A 22,999-nucleotide genomic window follows, 5' to 3' on the forward strand; every position below is an offset into this window, starting at 1 on the left:
TTCTTTAAGTGGCTTTCTATTTTCTCTCATGACTCTAGCTTTCTCTTAATACAGATGACTCACAACTTTGTTACAGGCTAGCCAGGTTCAAATTTCCAATAGCTCTGGTTATTCAGTGTAGAATGTCAGAATATTCTGGTATTCTCCTTATAGGTACATGAGTTTTCTCAGGTTCCTAACTAACTTTTTAAAAACATGTGTCTATACTGTGTCCTTTATGTCATTTTATGTATGGTGTTATAAATGATGCAGCTTTCCAATATAGAAACCTTCCCAGCTGTGTTCAAACTATAATCAGATACCGTGAATTCTCTCTTTTGTCCAGAAATGTCTCTCTCTACCACTTCTTTCCTCTGTTTTATTTATGTCAGTATTTAAAAAATCTGGGTTGTTAAGGTAACTTCTTAACTGATTTTTCTGCCTCTAGAGTCTTCCTACTCTAGTCTTTCCTAATATCTAAGTTACTTCTGAGCTCTGTGCTTATTTCTCCTTTGCTTAAAAATCATTCACATTCCTTTCTGTCTACAGGATAGTGTCCATATTTCCTGTAGAGGGATTTAAGAACTTCAACAATTTGTCTTCAATGTATTTGTCATAATTTGCCTTCCTATACCCTATCTACCTCCATGCCTTCATTGGTTTGATTACTATTCCTCAGCATGCAGTTCCTTTCTTGATTTCAGTGCTTTTGTTCAAATTAGTCCTTTTTTTTTTTGACATATGCGCTCATTCTTTCTGCTTAGTCCAGTGCTTCTCTTACATGAGAATCATCTGGGAAGCTTAAAAAATATATGTGCTTAAGTGTCACTGCTACAGATTTTGACTTGTTCGGTGTACAGCAGGATCTTAGCAGCAGTTCTAACTGGAATGAAAAGCCATTAGTATTAGCTTTTCAGAGGTTGTATTCAAAGACTCAGCTGACATGTAATCTGCTCATTTTAACTTCTTTCAGATTTATGATTCTAGTCTCTGTTTTTGTAGTACCTCCTTTAATCTCCATTGTAGCATTTATTAAAAAAAAAACCCTGTCATCTAATATGAGATTTGTTTGTTCATTTATTTGAAAAAAAAAAGTCTGTTGAACGCTGTTCTATGCCAGATGCTATCTAGATGTTTGGGTTTTGGGTGTCAGACAAATCAAATAGATGTGGTTCTTGCTCTATGGAGCAGTCTAGTAGTGGAGATAGACATTAAGTAAGTAAGCACGTAGACTTGTTTTGTAAGCGTTTGTAAATATTCTACAGGAAAATATCAGGTTACTGTGAGAATGACGAGTGTGGAGACTGATGGATTTGAGGATCAGGGAAGGCCTTTTTGAAGAAAAAATATGAAGAAGCCAGCTATATGAATAAAAGTGGGATTAGGGCTGGTAGTAGGGGAGATGGTATGAAATAACCTACCCCCAATAAGAAAGTAATTGGTCTTTTTAAGGAGTTTGTGGCTGGAGCCAGAGAATAAGATGGGATTGGAGAGATAGGCAGAGAGTAGATTATTAATGCAGGTTCTTATAGATCATGTTAATAAGCCTTGGCTTTAATTTTAAGGAGAAGCCAGTGAATATTTTAAAGTAGGGGTTTGATGTGATCAGACTTGTATTTAAAAGTTCCTTCTGTTTGTTTGGAAAGACTGGATTGAGGAGAGTATGGGGAGCATCAAGACTAGTAGCAAATAGACCAGTTAAGATGCTGTGGTAATATTCTAGAAATTTCAGGTTTGAAATTCAAGATGTATTAAAGGTGCATTTTGAATGTTAAAGATGTATTTTCAAGGTAGAACCAAAAGGGCTGGTGATGGAGTGTATGTTATTGATGAGTTAGATAAATTTTTGAGTAGCTATATATGGAGATAATTTTACAGAGGTGAAAAAGATAATAGAAAAGTAGGTTTAAAGTTTTCAGAGTTAGATATGTTAAGTTTGAGATGCCTCTGAAACATCCAAGTGGAAATAGTAAATAAGCAGTTGGATATATGAGTTTTGTACTCAAAGAAGTCTGGGCTGGGGTATAACTTTTAGACCCTTGGGAATAAAAATGGCATTTACTGCCAGGGGATGGAATGCAGTCAAGTTGGGAGAAAAGGGAAATGGACTTTGAAGAAAAAGTTAACATTTAAATGTCAGGAAGGGAAAGGAGAAAAAAACAGAAGAGTGCAGCATCATATAAGCCAACAGAAAAGATGCTGCCTTTGGAGAGAGGATTGATCTGATGTTGATATGAAAAGATCAGTATTTTAGGAAGATTATTCTGACAACTGTTTAGGATGCATTTGGATTATAAGACTGAAGCTATGTTTCTGTGATGAAGAGAAATCATTATTTTCAGGCAGTAGTAATTTTTCATTTTTGAAGGCCAGGATTTCATTGTATTTTGGGTCCCTTAATCTAAGAAGTGAAGACGACAGAGAGAAAAATGAGCTCATGTTATCTTGTAATACTTAAGAGAGGAGTTTGTCAGCTAAAGGGACATCTGGGTCCTAGATAAGATATTCTCTTGTTGAAAGCCTATACTATGCCAGACTTTATTCTTATACTATATTCCTTATGTTATGTTCTTATCTAATCTTCATAGCATCTGTTAAAAGTAGGTAGTATCATCCCTTTTTTTTCAGAGGTTGAACAACTCGTCCACATTTACACAACTACAAGTAGAAGCTTGAGTTTGAAAACAAATCCATCTGATTTCAGAACCAGTGCTTTTTATCACTTTGCTATAATTGTCTCTTAAAGAGGAATGTCTAGAGTTTTTAGCAGCAGTGTTGTGAGGTTTTAGAACTGTAAACTAGAAAAAAAAGTATTTGAAAAGCTGTTTCTTTATATTTTTTAATTATAAAATGTAAAACTAAAGGATTAGCAATAAAAAAGGGAACTTCACCTGATAGCTTACTTTCTTTGTATAATTGCCTTGTATGCTATTTGGTTCTTAAAAGTGCTAAGGGATCATTGAACAAGTTATACTAAATTAATAATAGCTTGGATAAAGGGATGGCACATTTCTAGAATGTCACTAGTTTTTGCTTTCTAAACGGGAACAAATAAGCTGTGAAATTTCCATCTAGTGGCAAGCTTTAGATTACTGCAAGCTAGACACAAGTTGAGTCTGGCCATGACTCTTTGGAGCACTTAACCAGCACTTGTCAGATACAGTGCTAGAGCGTGACGTAGAGCGTTGTAAGCACATTGTTTTCATTTGCTTCTTCACAACAGTGACCTGTTTGACAGTGATGGTACCTTTTGTTGACATTGATGCCCTAAAATGTTTTTCTAAAAAACTTTTTATTGAGATAAAATTCTCATAACATGAAGTTCCCCATTTTAATCTTCTTAAACTATACAGTTAAGTAGTTTATAGTATATTCACAAAGTTGTGCTGCTGTCACCACTAATTCCAGAACATTTTTAACCCTGTGCCCCTACCCCCTGCCAAAAAAGAAAACTCAGCCTCTCAGTTCCAACCTTGTCTCATTTCCTGGAAGCCACTAATCTCCTAAATAGTATTCCATAGCATAGGAATATCACACTAATTTGTCCATTCATGGGTTGATTTCAGTTTTTGGCTGCTGTCAGTAATGTTGCTGTGAACATTTGTATAGGTTTTTGTGTAAATACATGTTTTCAACTCTCTTGGATATATGAGAGTAGACTTGCTTGGTCATGTGGTAACTCTGTGGGCTTCCCTGGTGACTCAGCTGGTAAAGAATCCACCTGCAGTGCGAGAGACCTGGGTTCTATCCCTGGGTTGGGAAGATGCGCTGGAGAAGGGAATGGCTCCCCACTCCAGTATTCTGGCCTGGGGAATTCCATGGACCATATAGTCCATGGAGTCGCAAAGAGTCGGACATGACTGAGCACCTTTCATTTTCACTTTCATGGTAACTCTGTTTAACTTAAAAACGGCTGCACCATTTTATATTTCTACCAGCTATGTATGAGAGTTTGTTGCTCTATATTCTTGCCAACACTTATTTTACATTTAAAAAATTATAACCATCCAAGTAGGTATAAAGTGGTATCTCATTGTGACTTTGATTTGCATTTTCCTAATGACTGATAGTGTTGGCATCTTTTCTTGTGCTTATTCGTCATTTGTAGATCCTCTTTGGAGAAATGTCTATTCAAATCCTTTGCCTACTTTTTTAAAGAGAGGCTATCATGATTTAATTTTCTGTGTAACTTAATACTTTCCCATTTCACTGAATCAATTTCTCCATAAAACATTACAATATTCTTTCGTGTGTGTGTGCTAAGTCACTTCAGTCATGTCCGACTCTTTGCGACCCTATGAACTGTAGCCCGCCAGGCTCCTTTGTCCTAGGGATTCTGTAGGGAAGAATACTGGAACGGGTTGCCATGCCCTCCCCCAAGGGATTTTCCCGACCCTGAGTCGAACTTGAGTCTTTACATTTCTTGCACTGGCAAGCAGGTTCTTTACCACTAGCTCCACCCAGGAAGCCCACAATATTCTTCCACAGTACCCTTATTTTAAGGGGAACATAGTCGTTTGCAAGCTAAGATATTCACAGGCTGTTTATAGAACTCATATGTTCTGCCCTCTTTTTTTTATTGTGGCAAAATATGCATAACATAATTTTTCTTTTTTACTGCTTTAACCCATTTTTAGGTATGCAATTCAGTGACATTAAATACATACATTCTTAGTGTTGTGCAACCATCTATTTCTGGAACTTTTATTTTTATCATTCCAAAAGAAACTCCACCCAATAATAACAGTAGGGAACTTACATTTTTAGGATCTCTTGAAATGGAATCCAATTTACATCACATAAATTTATTTCAGCTTTGATTCATTTTCAGGAATATATTATATAGAGGGTGATATATTGTGTTCTTTAATTTTTATGACTATCACTAATTGTTACTATTAGTTTGTGAAATGATGATTTCTTGAAATGGCAAAGGTGGTTATTTTGAAAATATGTATATTTTATTATTTTACATATATATAATACACATAACCATTTTTATACATTGCATATACTTTGAAGTTGAGCATATATATATTTATATACTGTAAATTTATAAAGCTTATTATTTTAGGAAACTCAAGAATATACCCGAAATGTTGTTAGATATTGCCTTGAAGCTCTTCAAGACTGGTTTGATGCTATTAACTTCGTAGATGAGGTATGTATATTTTTGATTATGTAAAAGCATTTAAGAAAAGTGTTAGATCTCATTTAACCTTGAAAATAATGACTGTCTTTTCATGGGATAAGGGAAAGATGTCAGAATAAGCATAAAATCACTAGGCTTTACAAAAGTGGGAAGTAAGAGACCAATCATTTGTTATTTAGGGGATTCTACAGTACATTAACTATTTGCTTATTTCCTAGAGAAGGATATATTTTTAATGTTATTAAATGTATATTTCTCAGGAGTGAATATCAGTTTCTTTCAGGGAGGAAAAAGTGACAGTGCAAATGTGAATAGAATAGAGGAGATTGATGGGAAAGGTACCACAACTTTATTAATTGGTCAGTGTTCTGTGGGCATGAATAAAAGTAATTGTTATTGATAATGAACTGAGAAGAATTAAGAATTAAAGAAAAAAGAATAAAAGATTAAATAGAATTTGGGAATCAAACAATATGTCTTTTACGATGTTTAAAAGTTTCTTGTTTCTTAAAGTGCTTTGACATACTTGTTTCTGAAAACAACCCTGGTTAAGTAGGGAAGATGTTATTATCCTTTCCTTTTTCATAGATGTAAAATGGAGATACAGAGATATTAAATGACTTGCCTGTAGTTGTATGGCAAACTACTAATAATTCTGGGTCCAGAGCCTACATCTCTCAACTGCTTGTCTGGTAGTATTTCAGCTATACTAGCTGTTGGCAATGGAAAGAGCTTTAGAGTTAGGCATACCTGAGTAAAAATTGTTGCTCTGTCACAAATCAAATAGCTGTGTCTTCTGACAGTGTTTTTGTTTGTTTTAAAGCATTACCGAGTCTCTCTACTCATTTTTTTAAGATAATACTATTAGCCAATGAGGATTGACTAAGAGGCATGGATTTCATATGTGATAAATATTTGTTCTGTCAGCCTGAGAATGGAGGTCAGAAGTTACTGCAATAATCCAGCACAGATGAAGTAAATAATAATTTTTGAACTGAATTAAGACAAATCAAACAATCACTTAGAACACAGGATGGAATAAATTTTTCCAAAAGTGTAGGCCATTTAAGAATCCTGAAATTCTAAATATCATTTATGAGTGTATAGCAGAGGAACATTTATGAGTATATAGCAGAGTAGTTAGAGTCTTCTCTCATGAGAGGAAAGTAGAACATGTGTTCACCCAGCAAATATTTATTGAATGTTTACTATGTTCTAAACACTGGGGATACAGTGATGAAAGGGTTCCTAATTTGAGGAAATAGAAGACAAGTAAATGGCTAATTTGATCAGAACGCTTCTGTATAAAATTCTGACCAGGGTGCTATAGGGGAGAATAGAGTGGAGCATCTCATTTACCCTGAGGGACTCAGGAAAAACTTCCTAGTAGAAATGTCATTTCAGCAAAGTCTTATGGTACATTAATCCAGTGGGAGCAAGTATATATAGCATTTGAGGCAAAGGGAAAAGCATATACAAAGGCTCTACTTACAGTGTATGAGTTTATATGACAATAGATAAAGCCAAAGAGTCCTATCAAGAGTTGGACAGTTAAAGGAGGTTAAAACTATAGGGAGCCATTAAAAGATGATAAATGGATAAATGATAAATAGGGTTAAAGTAATGTTTCAATAAGACTACCTCCTGGCAGTATGAAGATTTAATATGCATTTAAAAACAGATTTAAGTAGATGTATTAATTAAGCTTCTTTTCAAAACACTTTTAAGGCAGTCTGATTTAAAGGAGGGATACTTTATTATGAGTACAGAGAGATCGTTCAGGGATCTTATGGCATTCTGGACTTCAGGAACTGAGTGGAAAGCTGAACAAGAGCTCTTGTCTCTTGCTTTTCCTTGCTCTTTCTCCCTCATTCTTTTCTTCTCTTTCTGTAGATTGGTTTTTCTGTGCTTTTTTTTTGCCTGTGTTGAACATTATCTTCCTATAATTGCCTTATATTGCAGTTTCAGCCATACTCCAAGAATCTCCACAGATGTCTTTAAATCCCAGTTCAGTTTTCAAGTGGGAGAGAACCTCATTGTCCATGATGGGATAGGGATCCCCTGCCCTGATCTAATCAGATGTGACTACTCTAAACTTGACTGTCAGGCTCCAATTCCTGTGTGTATGTATTTGGAAAGTGGGGAGGAAGGGACATTCTGGGAATAAGAGGGAGGTTTGTGAGCTAGGCAGATACCACAAAAAGCTTCTTATAGAGGGTAAGGATAGAAGCAAAGGTTAGCACTGAAATCTGGGCACTAAATGTTGAGAGCCTGAGCTAAGGTTGGTTAGAGGCAATGTGGAAAGAGAGGAAAAAGTAGAGTTAAGAGGTACTTAGAAAATCAAACACACTTTGACGCCTTATCAAGTGGAGGAGATTCGAGGGAATCTACATTTCAGATTTGTATTACTGGGAATTTGCAGAAGAAACACTGAGAAAGATTGAGTTATAGGGCAAAGATGCTGAGTTTGGTCTGGACACAGTGTATTTGTGGTCCCCACGGGTTGTTAATTAAGTGTTGATGTTCAGTAGATACTTGAATGTAGGGTTTGGAGTTCAGGAGTGAGATTTCTGCTGAGATTTAGTAGTCATCTTGTGTTGGCAGCCAAAGCTATAAACTGAACAAAGTGTCTCAAATGAGAAGAGTAGAAAGCTGAGAATGGAATCTGAGGAACACCTCAGTATATTTGGAAGGAGTGTTAAAAGAGTTTTTCAAGTAGCTTATTTGTGACATTGGACAAAGGGAGATTATGGAGTGTAGAACTGCAGAAGAATGTGTGTTTAGCATATGCTCAAGCCTTAAAAGACAAGATAGAGCCTATGGCTTGGCAGTTAATAGAAATGTGTGTTGGGTACTGTGTTCTTTTACTTGATCCTCACAGTTGTCCATCTGCTTATTATCTTCACTTTATGGATGAGGCAGCTTAGGCATAGTGAAGTAACTTGTTCTCAGTTTTATAGCTATAGGTGGCAGAGTCAGGATTTGAATGCATGCAAACCCAGCTTTTAAGAGCCTGCTCTTCACCACTGTTCTTGATGCCTTCAAAGAAAATTGAAGGAGATTCTGATTTAGCTAGTTGGTATATGTTATGTTACTCAAAAGATGATAGTAATATAGGGCAAACTTGTTTGATTTTTATTTTTGATTGTGGTGAAATGCACATAAAATTTACCACCTTTTAAACCTTTTTTAAAGTATACAGTTATTCACATTGTTGTGCAACCAACCTCCAGAACTTTGTTTAGTAAAACTGAAACTCTGTTCCTAAGAAACCCAATAATCTCATTTTCCCTTACCCCCAGCCTCTGGCAGCCATTATTGTACTTTGTGTCTCTATGATATTGACTGCTCGGCATACCTAAGTGAAATCATACAGTACATGTATTTTTGTGACTGGTTTATTTCACTTAGCATAATGTCTCGAAGGTTCATCCACATTGCAGCATGTGTCAGAAATTCCTTCCTTTTTCTGGAAGTCAAACATTTATTAGAACAACTTTCTGTAGATGTTTATTCACATGTTAAAGAGGATTTTATTCTCATACTGGTTTTGGAAAAAACTCTTTCATAGATGGTGACATATTTCAAATCTTTATGACTCAATATGATACTATATTAGCATAATTATGAGAATGTTTTGGCTAGATTTTTTTTAACAGGAGAAAACTTTACTAAAAATTTATAGAAGCATTAAAAACAAATGATACCTTTTAATGTTTCATTTTTCTTGTTTAAGAAAGACAACTATTTGTGTTTGCCCTTTAGCAATAGTGTGACCCATGGGAGTCATAGATTTAAAATACACTTTTTATAATATCCACAAGGATATCAAAGATCTTTGACATGTACTGTACTAAGCTTTCCTATAGAGACTGTGTGTTCACCACTGATACGGGGAGCATCTCATCCAGCTAGGTAAGCCGTTTAACTGCACTTCAGGATAGGGCTGTAGTCAGACCCTCAGATAATTCTGAATATAGCAGACTAGCTTCTCAGTTCACTACCTGTTAGCTTTAGGAAGTTATTTAAGTTTTTTAAAATTGAATTTCCCTATTCATAAAATTGAAATATTCAGACCCCATAGAGGTCTCCTAGGATTAAATTAAATATGAATAAAGTGCTTATCAGCACAGTGACCGGCACACTCAGTGAATGTTAGCTGTGATTATTGTTTTTGTTATTATCATCACATTTGTTGTGCATGCATTTGAAGATTCTGAAATGGCCGACTGTAAAGGGAAACATCTTCCATCCCTTGTTCTGTACGAGATGTGTCAGAGGATTGAGTATGTAGTTTGAGTATATAGTTTCTGTCTTTAAGGAACTTGCATTTGGGTCTTTAAATTGGAATAATTTTTTCTACAGTGGGTTTTTAAACTATAACTTCTAGTGGGATCCAGCAATCCCACTGCTGGGCATACACACTGAGGAAACCAGAAGGGAAAGAGACACGTGTACCCCAATGTTCATCGCCGCACTGTTTATAATAGCCAGGACATGGAAGCAACCTAGATGTCCATTAGCAGATGAATGGATAAGAAAGCTGTGGTACATATACACAATGGAGTATTACTCAGCCATTAAAAAGAATACATTTGAATCAGTTCTAATGAGGTGGATGAAACTGGAGCCTATTATACAGAGTGAAGTAAGCCAGAAGGAAAAACATCAATACAGTATACTAACGCATATATATGGAATTTAGAAAGATGGTAACAATAACCCGGTGTACGAGACAGCAAAAGAGACACTGATGTATAGAACAGTCTTTTGGACTCTGTGGGAGAGGGAGAGGGTGGGAAGATTTGGGAGAATGACATTGAAACACGTAAAATATCATGTATGAAACGAGATGCCAGTCCAGGTTCGATGCACAATACTGGATGCTTGGGGCTAGTGCACTGGGATGACCCAGAGGGATGGTATGGGGAGGGAGGAGGGAGGAGGGAAAAAAAAAAAAAAAAGAAACTGTAACTTCTAAAATCTTACTTTTTGATAAAAAAAAGTGTAGGCCAGTAAATCAAGGTGAAAGTGTTGTTTTAGCATTTCAAAACCTTCTTTGAATTTGATAAAGTATTATTTGACTTTGGATTTTCTTTCTTTCCAGCCAGCACCTAACCAAGTTACTTTTCATCTGCCACTACATCGTTATTATGCTATGTTTTTGAGTAAGGTAAAAGTTTTCATTTAAATACTCTGTTCATCTGTTTTTGAACATTGGGAAATATGTATTCAATTAGTAACTTTTTTTATAACAATTTTTAGGCTGTGAAATGTCAAGAACTAGATTTGGATTCTGTTTTACCAGATCAGGAAATGTTAATGAAACTAATGATTCACCCACTCCAAATTCAGGTATGTATTTAGGCTTTGGGGCTGGCTGGAGTCCCTAGTGGCTCAGACGGTAAAGAATCTGTCTGCAATGCAGGAGATTTCATTTAAGGGTTCAGTGAATATTATTATAAATGTACCCAGGAGTCATCATGGAAACTTAGCTCATATATAAGCTCCAAAAGAAGAAATATATAAAATATAGTGATTATTTTAAAATTATATATTTGAGCTGAATATCCTAAATACTGGACAGAAGATCAGGCTTATGCTATGATTAAGCTGTAAAATATTTTGAAATGATTGTTTATCATAACATGATTTTATAAAGGTTGACTTTAGATGACTTCTTTGTTCAATTAATTTTTGTTTTACTAGGCAAGTCTTGCTGAAATCCATAGCAATATGTGGGTAAGAAATGGTCTGCAGATCAAAGGACAAGCCATGACCTATGTCCAGTCTCATTTCTGTAATTCCATGATTGATCCTGACATTTACCTGTTACAGGTAAGCCAATCTAGTGATGCAGATATTGAACTTAAGAAGTATCTGATTTGTACCTGTGGGATTTTAATTTATAGAGGTGACTAAATGAGGACACAGAGGTCAGTGCTATTGAAAGAAGAATTTTATTACTTAACATTTCCCAAAGGAAGAGAGGCATGCCATGCCACGCAGGACCAAAGGGGAAGCATTAGATTTTTGTCAGGAGACAGAAGGAATGAGGGGCAATCCTAGATCAGAAGCTTTACTGGGGTTTCCATAGGAAAGGCAGGGCAGGGCTATGGAAGTAGTTTAGCATTGGCTGGTTTGAATCATCTTGGTGAGCTTTAGGGCATAAAGGCTGTCCCCAGCTATCTGGTACCTGCCCTGGCCAAGGGGCCTGGGGGTATATTGGCTTGGTCTGTGAGTTAAATAAAGGGCAAGCGTGACTTGCATATAAAAGACTTGCTTCCAGGTAAGCTGTTGAACAAATGCGATACAGAAAATAAGAGGAATGATAAACACAAGAAATAAAACTGGGGAATTCCCTCATGGTCCAGTGCTTAGGACTTGGTGCTTTCACTGTCAAGGGCCCAGGCTCAGTCCCTAGTTGGGGAACTAAGATCCTGCAAGCCATGTGCATACCCAGAGGGGAAAAAAGGAAGAAAAAAAGAAAAAGAATACTGAATAAATAAATACTGACTACTGAGAAATAAACTTTGTGGGTTTTATTTTTATTTATTTATTTATTGATCTTTTAAAGGTTTGTGCATCTAGACTTGATCCGGATTATTTTATTTCATCTGTCTTTGAAAGGTAAGCATAGTTTTATTAATACAGGTATTAGGAAGTATTTGGAATTTAAGTTAATTTTGTCTTAACTTTAAAAAAATCTGTCTCAAATATTTTTTTAATAGATTTAAGGTAGTGGATTTGTTGACAATGGCTTCACAACATCAAAACACAGTACTTGATGCAGAGCATGAGAGATCCATGTTAGAAGGCGCTCTTACATTTCTTGTGATTCTTTTGAGTCTTCGTTTACATTTAGGTAAAAAGCACTAATACAAATACTTGGGTACCTCCCTTTCCTCCCCTTACCCTGTGGTAGTAACTGGTTTATGGAAAAAAAGGAAAGGATGCATTTCAAACTCTTGACACGATATGTTTTACCATTAATACTCCTTTTAGAATATTCTTTGAACCCTTACTTAAGGGAACTGCAAATACCAGGGTAGTTAAACTGCAGTTATATTGGGGCATTGTTTTCTTTGCCCTATGATTTTTGAAGCATCTCATTTTGGTAAAATAACTTAATTGTGTGGTAAGTTGTTTCTTTATAATATATAAATATTCAGATATATTAATTCTGTTTTTAATTTTAGGAATGTCTGATGATGAGATTCTGAGAGCAGAGATGGTAGCCCAGCTGTGTATGAATGACAGAACACACAGTTCTTTGCTGGACCTCATATCCTTTCAAGAGTTTAATTTTCTTTTAGTTGCAGGATCTAAATTACAAGTAATATTTATGGATTAAAGATATATCACTTTCTGATTAAAACTTTTTTTTTTGAGGTTGGAAAATAATGTGGAAAAAAACTCCCAATTTTTTGTTCAATTCTGTGTTCAAGACCAGTGGCGGATTTGCCTCTAATCATCATCTCTCAGGGTGCTCTTGTTAGACTTTGCTTAAGCATCAGGACTGTTTGCTCTGGGCACCCCGGAACCTGACCTTCTAGGATAGCAGTAGTAAAAGGGAGCTGGACACTTGGTAAAAGGCAGCTAGATCTACTGTATTTGTATAACCAGGCTGGAATTCATCATTAAAATTTAGAGTTATGTCTTATAATTATCAGAGTTTTAAACATTCTGAGTATTTTTTCCTGAGAATTCAGTTTTAAACCAAGAGGCTTTGAAGGGCAAAGGCTATTGTCTACAGACTTTAAAACCTTAAGGTTCTCTGTATAGGACTGAGGATTCAGTGAACACTTTATTATTTTTTTAAGGTATTAATAAAGTTTTAGACAAAGGTTATCATGTTATTTAGTGGTAAAATTTGCTTTGTGAATTTTTGACTAAATTTACTTTGTACATTATGATTTTGTTTGAAATAATTGACTAAACTTTTATGAACTGGCTCCTGTTAGAAAGTCTGTTTGATAACCTTGAAGATTTTCTTAAGCAGACAACAGCTTGATACTGTTTGATGATTTCATTCAGCCTTTATGTACTGTGTATCAGTGCTGTAAAAGAGCAAAAGAATTCTCCGTAACTTTGAATTTAGAAAATATTATATAGCTTTAATGTGAAACCAATAGGAAAGAATCTAGGATTTTCTGGTTTTCTTCTTTTTGAAACATTTGCTTAGTATTTTTTCATTCTTATTTTGAGGAGAACATTTTGCGTCTTTTATGAAATAATCTTTGCTCATAAAAATCTGGGCTGATATTTAGTATACTGTCTTTGATTTTCGAAGACGAAGTATATAACATATTTGCAAATTGTTGAAAATGGAGATTAATTTTAAAAGGTTTGTTTTTTTCATTTCCTGAAACCGTATTCATTTTTTGGGGGAAATATACATCAGAACTTCTTCAGCATATAATTTATTAGTAGGCTATTAATTAAGCTATCTTAAAAATAAGCTATTTTAAAAATTAAGCTGCCTTAAGCTATTTTAAAAAATTACAGTTAATTATTGAAGTTATTATTGAACTGTTGTGTTATGTAGCCCTCTTGTGGCCAGCTTTATATATTACAGCCGATTCAGTTCAGTTGAGTTCAGTCTCAGTCGTGTCAGATTCTGCGACCCCATGGACTGCAGCACACCAGGCTTCCCTGTCCATCACCAACTCACGGAGATTGCTCAAACTCATGTCAATCGAGTCAATGATGCCATCCTACCATCTCATCCTCTGTCATCCCCTTCTCCTCCTGCCTTCCATCTTTCCTGGCATCAGGGTCTTTTCCATTGAGTCAGTTCTTAGCATCAGGTGGCCAAAGTATTGGAGCTTCAGCTTCAGCATCAGTTCTTCCAGTGAATACTTAGGACTGATTTCTTTTAGGATTGACTTTTTAGATCTCCTTGCAGTCCAAGGGACTCTCAAGAGTCTTCTCCAACTCCACAGTTCAAAAGCATCAATTTTTCCATGCTCAGCTTTCTTTATGGTCCAACTCTCATATCCATACATGACTACTGGGAAAATCATATCTTTGACTAGATGGACCTTTGTTGGCAGAGTAATGTCTCTTTTTTTTAATATACTGTCTAGGTTGGTCATGGCTTTCCTTCCAAGGAGTAAGCGTCTTTTAATTTCATGGCTGCAGTCACTATCTGCAGTTATTTTGGAGCCCTCCAAAAATAAAGTCTGTCACTGTTTCCATTGTTTCCCTGTCTGTTTGCCATGAAGTAATGGGACTGGATGCCATGATCATAGTTTTCTGAATGTTGAGCTTTAAGCCAACTTTTTCACTCTCCTCTTTCACTTTCATCAAGAGGTTCTTTAGTTCTTCTTTGCTTTCTGCCATAAGGATGGTGTCATCTGCATATCTGAGGTTATTGATATTTCTCCCACCAATCTTGATTCCAGCTTGTGCTTCATCCAGCCTGGCATGTTGCATGATATTCTCTACATATAAGTTAAATAAGCAGGGTGACAGTATACAGCCTTGACGTACTCCTTTCCCTATTTGGAACCAGTCTGTTGTTCCCTGTACTGTTCTGACTTTTGCTTCTTGACCTGCATACGGATTTCTCAGGAGGCAGTAAGGTGGTCTGGTATTCCCGTCTCTTTAAGAATTTTCCACAGTTTATTGTGATCCACACAGTCAAAGGCTTTGGTGTAGTCAGTAAAACAGAAATAGATGTTTTTCTGGAACTCTCTTGCTTTTTCCATGATCCAGCGGATGTTGGCAGTTTGATCTCTGGTTCCACTGCCTTTTCTAAATCCAGCTTGACCCTCTGGAAGTTCACTGTTCACATACTGTTGAAGCCTGGCTTGGAGAATTTTGAGCATTACTTTGCTAGCTTGTGAGATGAATGCAGTTGTGTGGTAGTTTGAACGTTCTTTGGCATTGCCTTTCTTGGGGGTTGTTTGGAAAGAAAACTGAGCTTTTCCAGTCCTGTGGCCACTGCTGAGTTTTCCAAATTTGCTGGCATATTGAGTGCAGCACTTTCACAGCATCATCATTTAGGATTTGAAATAGTTCACCTGGAATTCCATCACCTCCACTAGCTTTGTTCGTAGTGATGCTTCCTAAGGCCCACTTGACTTTGCTTTCCAGGATGTCTGGTTCTAGTCCAGTGATCACACCATCGTGGTTATCTGGGTCATGAAGATCTTTTTTATATAGTTCTTCTGTGTATTCTTGCCACCTCTTCCTAATCTCTTCTGCTTCTGTTAGGTCCATCCCATTTCTGTCCTTTATCGAGCCCATCTTTGCATGAAATGTTCCCTTGGTATCTCTAATTTTCTTGAAGAGATCTCTAGTCTTTCCTATTCTGTTGTTTTCCTCTATTTGCATCGATTGCTGAGGAAGGCTTTCTTATCTCTCCTTGCTATTTGGAACTCTGTGTTCAAGTGAGTATATCTTTCCTTTTCTCCTTTGCCTTTCGCTTCTCTTCGTTTCACAGCAATTTGTAAGGCCTCCTCAGACAACCATTTTGCCTTTTTGCATTTCTTTTTCTTGGAGATGGTTTTGATCACTGCCTCCTGTACAGTGTCACGAACCTCCATCCCTTGTTCTTCAGGCACTCTATCAGATCTAATCCCTTGAATCTATTTGTCACTTCCACTGTATAATCGTAAGGGATTTGATTTAGGTCATACCTGAATGGTCTAGTAGTTTCCCCCTCTTCAATTTAAGTCTGAATTTGGCAATAAGGAGTTCATGATCTGAGTCACAGTCAGCTCCTGGTCTTGTTTTTGCTGGCTGTATAGAACTTCTCCATCTTTGGCTGCAAAGGATATAGTCAATCTGATTTTGGTATTGACCATCTGGTGATGTCCATCTATAGAGTTTTCTCTTGTGTTGTAGGAAGAGGGTGTTTGCTGTGACCAGTGTATTCTTTGGGCAAAACTCTGTTAGCCCTTGCCCTGCTTCATTTTGTACTCCAAGGCCAAACTTTCCTATTACTCCAGTTATCTCTTGACTTCCTACTTTTGCATTCCAGTCCCCTGTGATGAAAAGGACATCTTTTTTGGGTGTTAGTTCTAAAAGGTCTTGTAGGTCTTCATAGAACCGTTCAACTTCAGCTTCTTCAGCATTACTGGTTGGGGCATAGACTTGGATTACTGTGATATTGAATGGTTTGCCTTGGCAACGAACAGGGATCATTCTGTCATTTTTGAGATTGCACCCAAGTACTGCATTACAGACTCTTTTGTTGACTATGAGGGCTACTCCACTTCTTCTAAGGGATTCTTGCCTGCAGTAGTAGATACAATGGTCGTCTGAGTTAAATTCACCCATTCCAGTCCTTTTAAGTTCATTGATTCCTGAGATGTCCACATTCACTCTTGCCATCTCCTGTTTGACCACTTGTAATTTACCTTGATTCATGGACTTAACATTCCAGGTTCGTAGGCAATACTATTCTTTACAGCATTGGACTTTACTTTCATCACCAATCACGTCCACAGTTGAGTGTTGTTTTTGCTTTGGCTCCGTCTCTTCATTCTTTCTCCACTGATCTCCAGTAGCATATTGGGCACCTTCTGACCTGGGGCGTTCATCTTTCAGTGTCCTATCTTTTTGCCTTTTCATACTGTTCTTGGGGTTCTCAAGACAAGAATATTTTAGCAAAGAAAGTTGGAAACTAATACCTTAATAAGATTATAAATCTTAGTTATTAATTTTTTTTCTTGACACATGCATCATATTCCAGAAAATCCAAATCCTAAAAGTGGTATTATTCCTGGAAGTTATAGCTTTGAATCAGTTTTATCAGCGGTAGCTGATTTTAAGGCTCCTGTTTTTGAACCTGGAGGTTCTATGCAACAAGGCATGTATACTCCTAAAGGTACGTTTATATCTATGAATGTATTTTTTCAAATATCAAGTTTTTTTGAAGGTTTGTTGTGTATACTGAAACAAAATGTTTGCCTTTTATTTCCTTAGCTTTGGTTTTCCCCTTCAACTTTCTTAAACATGTATGTTTGTCTTTTTCAGTATACTGTGATACTGGTTCCTTTTATTTAAAAATCTATGATTTATGTTATAGTAAGACTTCTGAGATGAGTCCAAATTATAAAGGAACTTTATCTATGAACACCAGTTTATGTTTGTAAGTGAATGAACTTGAAATTATGACGTAAAATATATACTTAAAAACACTCTGAGTGTATATGCCCTTTAAATTTGATTTTGAAATAGTTGTCACTACCCTAAGTTTAATTTGAAACAGTTAAAAATCTATATGGAATACTGATAATGTTCTCATATGTTTTAAACCTTTGTAAATACATAGAAACCTTTTCCTTAAATTATTGGTTTTCTAAGGTTTTCCCCCTGGATTTGTAGAGACATGCTTGACAAAAGCCAGAAGCAGGTGAAATTTTGATCCATGATCTTTTCTTCTTCACTTTCACATATTCATTAAATTAAAATTTTGGAGAAAGTAGAGGTTACAGGTTTCTTGCACCCCTGACCCCTGACGCTTGTTGTCTAAGTGAAAAAATAATGTCTACTTTGAAGTTGTAAATAACATGTACTGTGTTTGATAAAAGGCACCAAAATAAGCCTTATCATGTGGGAATTTTCAGAGAGTTCACAAAGGTAGCAAGAACAATCCAGAATCTCTGGTTGGAATGTATTCCATTGGAAAAGCACAATATTTCTTTATTGTAGAGAACACTTTGTATCTAAAATTTAGATGAGCTTAGAAGTATAATGATGTTCTTGTATAGTGCTATGCTTATTAATAACGTGTGATGTGAGCGTTGCCTTTGTCAGACTTATTCATGTTGGGGTCCTTATTAAAATGTAATTTTCTATGCCTAAACCCCAATCTGCTCTCATCTAGATTTCTGGGAATAGATTCTGGAAATCTGCTTTTTTACCAATCTCTATAGGATGATTGTTACATACAGTACATTTTGAGACTCTGAGGCAGAGCACTGGACATTTGAAATTAGAATCAAGAAATTGAGTGTCACATTCATATAATACTGAATTGTATCAGCTAGTTGTGTGATGTTGAGAAAGTCAGTTTTTTATCTTTGGATTTGACTTCTTTGTAAAATAAGAGTTGGAATGGATGAGTTGTTTTTAACCTTTTTTTAAAAAAAGTGTTTAAAATAAATTTGTAGTTTTGGGGAATTAAGCCTTAAATGAATTTATTATACAAAAGCAATAAAAGCAGACCTACTCTTGTTAAAATGAGTGTGGGTAGTGGACATAGCTTCTCATTTGTTTTACCATTTCCTTGCTCCAAAAGTTGTTGTTTGGTTGCTAAGTTGTGTCCTACTCCATTATGATCCCATGAACTGTAGCCTGCCAAACTCCTCTGTTCATGGGATTTCCAAGGCAAGAATACTGGAGTGGGTTGCAGTTTCCTTCTGTAAGAGATCTTCTTAATCCAGGGATTGAACCTGTGTCTCCTGCATTGGCAGGCAGATTCTTCACCCTTGAGCCACCAGGGAAGTTCAGTCAAATTAAACTTTACCATCTTTTAAATTTAAGATATACTGAAATGTAATTAGTTATTAGAGACTCAATGGTAAAGAATCACCTGCCATGCAGGAGACTCAGGAGACATGGGTTCGATCTCTGGGGAGATCCCCTAGAGGAGGAAGTGGCAACCCACTCCAGTATTCTTGCCTGGAAAATTCCACGGACAAAGAAGCCTGGCGGGCTACAGTCCATGGGGCTGCAGAAAAGTCAGATACGACTGAGCGACTGAACATGCACGCAGTTAGTCATTAGAGATTGACTTGATTCCTAAGAAGTCATCAGTGTTTTCTTTCTTCTCTCTTGTGAATGATAGCTGAAGTCTGGGATCATGAATTTGACCCCGTCATGGTCATTCTTCGAACAGTTTACCGTAGAGACGTGCAGTCTGCAATGGACAGATACACAGCATTGTAAGTCTGTTATATTGATTAGTATAATAATGAATGTCTTCTGTTTATAAAAAAAATTCAGTTATAGCACAAATGTGATAAAGCTCTCATTAAAGTATACTTAAAATCTTTAGAGGAAAGAAATATTTTAAGATTAAAAAAGAATATGGCTGAGATTTATGTTCTCTAGATCTTGATCCAAAATCTGACATTAATCTGATAAAAATAAATTATAGAAAATATTAATAAGCATAAAAAATAAGAAACTTATTTACTTGCTATTTGACCAGTGGATTGCAAAGCTTGATTTTGTGTTGTTCTACTTTTAAACCAGTAGAGGAGGCACAAGTTAAAAGAATAAAATGGTCTCATATCAGAGATGATGGGTAACTACAAAAAGTGTGGTAACATTGCTGTGTTCTTAACAACTGGGAAAATAGCCACAGTAAAAAGAATTTTCTATGTAAATGTTTAACAAAATAGTTAAAATGTTGATAATTGCAGAAAAGTTTTGAGGATATCTTTTTAATGGACAATTCAGTTTTATATATTATTGTTGTAGATTGCTTTTTAATGTATTATTGTATTGGCCAAAAAGTTCATACGAGGGCTTTGCTGCTGGTCACTAGTTGAGAATCTGTCTCCAGTGCAGGAGATGTGGAGATGTAGGTTCGATCCCTAAGTCAGGAAGATTCCCTGGAGGAGGAAATGGCATCCCCCTATAGTATTCTTGCCTGGGTAATCCCATGGACAGAGGAGCCTGGTAGGCTACGGTGCATGGGTTGGCAGAGTTGGACACGACTGAACAACTAAACAACAGCAACAACAAAAAGTTTGTGCAGGTTCTTCCATAAGAGTTTACAGAAAGACCCGAATCACTGTTTTGGCCAACCCAGTATTTCCTCCTGTTTTTATTTTTTATTTTTCCTCCTGTTTTTAAACATTAAATGGTTAATGTATTGTTGAGCATTATAGAATATCATCTTTTATTTGTGCTAAGTTCATTTGTGCGCAAACATTTTGAAAACAAGTTTAAAATGATTTAAATGTATTTGAACTTGAGAAAATATTTGTTCATATAACTATTAAAGTGTAAATATAGATATTGGGTATAATTGAAACTTCTCTTTGCCAAGACTTTGCAGTAATAGATATATGTTGAATTTAAGAACCATCATAGATACATCTGAAGAAAGTTTATAGTGTAGAATTTTAGCATGCTCTTCACTCCCCTACCCCTACCCCAAGAAAGACAAAAACAAAAAACAGAACTTAGTTTGGCATTTCTCTCTACTTTTCTCTAAAACTCTTGGGGAGATAGCCTTAGATTCTCCTTTCTTAGCAACCTCTTTATATAGTTTTTGTATAGTTGTGTAACTATTTGTTTGCTTTTTACAACTATTGTTTTTTTTGCTTTTTTTGTTATTACTTGAAGGAAGTTACTTTTGTCTCTCTCTCTTTTATATCTTCAGAATGTATCTCAGTGCTGGCACATAATAGACATTCACAGTATTGTTCATTGAGTAAATAAATTTGAAATTGTTCATGCTGAAAATGAAAGATGGGTGGGAGGAAGCATTTCCATGGAAAACCTAGTCTGGCCTTCATAAATACTGTTTGTTGTCTTAAGTGGGTCTGCCTTTTTTCAGGGGGAGTGCATGGTAGCTTGTCATTGAATATACAAGAATTAAATATATAGTTAATTTTATTATTCTGCTTTACTTTATAATACATAGCAATTTGGACTAGGATTGGCCTGAAGCTTTCCAGGCCTTGAAAGAGTCATTAAATACTTAATGTAATCAGTTTTAAAAGTGAAATTCAATTTGACAATGCACATTTATTGAGTAAGGGCTTCCCAGGTGGCTCTGTGGTAAGGAATCCATATACCAGTGCAGGAGACGCAGGGCATGTGCATTTGAATCTGGGGTTGGGAAGATCCTGTGAAGGAAGAAATGGCTACCTATTCCAGTACTCTTGCCTAGAAAATTCCATGGACACAGGATCCTGGCAGGCTACAGCTACGGGGTCACAAAGAGTCAGACGTGACTGAACGCACACACATGCATTTACTGAGTGCATTATTATATACCAGGTACTCTGTAAAGCAAAGAGAACTGTGGTCTTTTATTTTTCAAATAGAAGATTTTTACTTGAGCTTTGAGAAGTTAATTTCCTTCATTTAGACCAGTGGTTCCCAGTCAGAATGAATTTTGTCCTTCAGGGGACATTTGCCATTGTCTACAGACTTCAGAGGGTTAAAACTGACATGTAGCGTAGGCTAAGTCTGGTCCCCACAACTAAGAATTTCTGGCCTCGAATGTCATAGTGTCAAGGTTGAGAAAGCTGGTTTAAACCTATACTGACATACAGGTAACCTTTTCTGTTTGTAGGTACCTTGTATTTTTGACTTATTTTGTGTTATTAGTTGTTTAGAACCATGTCATATTTTGGCTTATAACTGCTTTGCATAGAGAAAACCATATTCTTAGAACTGTTTTTATTAAATTTCCTCTCTCCTATTTTGCTTTATATTTTTTCTCATTCTCTCATTCTCCTCATTTTGCTTTTGAATTCCTGTACAATGCCTTTATAGTTTCTTAGAAATATTTCTGAAATGTTGTGATGTTTCTTGACAGTTTGAAAATCTTTGTTTTAAAGAAGTTTGTCTTAAAGAAGTTTTAAAGAAGTATTCTTTCATTTAAAATGAAAGAATAATAACAGAGAAATACACGTTAGCTTCATATTAAAATCATTTTCATGTAAATCTGTGAAATTTTATGCACAAACTATAGTAACCCAGTAATATTTTGTATATTTAAAATAAGTATGGATATGAAGAATATGTTTGTTTCTATGTAAAACTTAATTGTTTTGAAATTTATTTTGTATATGAAATATAACATCTCTTTCTTTTATTGATATGTCTTATATGATGGCATAATTGACTGGTTCACTTCTTATTATAACACAACTGGGAAAAGTGTGGGGCTTATTGGCTATTGGTCATTTTCATCTTCTTTTAGTTTTAAGGAACAAAAGTGGTGAAACTGATTTTACTTAGTGTGATCTTTTTTTATTTCAAGAAGGTAATAGAAAGGTGTTTTGAAGAATTATGGCGAAAATGAGTAGGTAAATTAAGGCTGCTGTGTCTTCAGAATCTACCTGGATATTAGGCACTTTGTAGACAATCAGTAATTGCTAAATGAATGAAAAGTAAGTTTCTTAAATTTTTTTGTGCAGAGAGTTTTAAGTGAAAATAAGCCATTTTCTTTGTGTGATGCTTAGATCTTTGCTGAAAAATTTCTGGAAAAGCCCTTTAAGATCTTCTCTCCAGCTTCTGTAGAAATGTCTTGGGGGCCATCACTAAAAGAGGGAGCTGGGCAATAGCAAGAGGAGGGCTAAAAAAGTGAAGGTGGCTCATCTCACTTTCCTTCAGTTCAGTTTAGTCGCTCAGTCGTGTCCGACTCTTTGCGACCCCATGAATCGCAGCACGCCAGGCCTCCCTGTCTATCACCAACTCCCAGAGTTCACTCAGACTCACGTCCATCGAGTCAGTGATGCCATCAAGCCATCTCATCCTCTGTCGTCCCCTTCTCCTCCTGCCCCCAATCCCTCCCAGCATCAGAGTCTTTTCCAGTGAGTCAGCTCTTTACATGAGGTGGCCAAAGTACTGGAGTTTCAGCTTTAGCATCATTCCTTCCAAAGAAATCCCAGGGCTGATCTCGTTCAGAATGGACTGGTTAGATCTCCTTGCAGTCCAAGGGACTCTCAAGAGTCTTCTCCAACACCACAGTTCAAAAGCATCAATTCTTCGGTACTCAGCTTTCTTCACAGTCCAACTCTCACATCCATACATGACCACAGGAAAAACCATAGCCTTGACTAGATGGACCTTTGTTGGCAAAGTAATGTCTCTGCTTTTGAATATGCTATCTAAATTGGTCATAACTTTCCTTCCAAAGAGTAAGTGTATTTTAATTTCATG

At 36.1% G+C, this 22,999-nt stretch overlaps 1 protein-coding gene across 12 annotated transcripts in view; it reads left to right on the forward strand.

Annotated features, from left to right (window-relative positions):
• Window positions 1-22,999, forward strand: part of UBR3 (ubiquitin protein ligase E3 component n-recognin 3) — a 205,024-nt gene that overhangs the window by 72,880 nt on the left and 109,145 nt on the right. For all 12 annotated transcript variants that reach the window (XR_015147496.1, XR_015147497.1, XR_015147498.1 and 9 more), the window contains exons 11-19: window positions 5,054-5,140; window positions 10,239-10,304; window positions 10,397-10,486; window positions 10,841-10,969; window positions 11,709-11,761; window positions 11,863-11,996; window positions 12,331-12,416; window positions 16,829-16,970; window positions 18,936-19,032. Coding sequence is in view for 8 of the 12 variants with exons in the window: in XM_086357128.1 (XP_086213254.1) it covers window positions 5,054-5,140; window positions 10,239-10,304; window positions 10,397-10,486; window positions 10,841-10,969; window positions 11,709-11,761; window positions 11,863-11,996; window positions 12,331-12,416; window positions 16,829-16,970; window positions 18,936-19,032 (884 nt within the window). In the remaining 4 variants the exon portion in view is untranslated. The remainder of the gene's footprint in view (window positions 1-5,053; window positions 5,141-10,238; window positions 10,305-10,396; window positions 10,487-10,840; window positions 10,970-11,708; window positions 11,762-11,862; window positions 11,997-12,330; window positions 12,417-16,828; window positions 16,971-18,935; window positions 19,033-22,999) is intronic.

The sequence above is a fragment of the Bos grunniens genome, chromosome 2, assembly GCF_055505025.1.
Source record: "Bos grunniens cultivar Pamir isolate PY7600 chromosome 2, Bosgru_T2T1.0, whole genome shotgun sequence".
In the NCBI taxonomy this organism is placed as follows: Eukaryota; Metazoa; Chordata; class Mammalia; order Artiodactyla; family Bovidae; genus Bos; species Bos grunniens.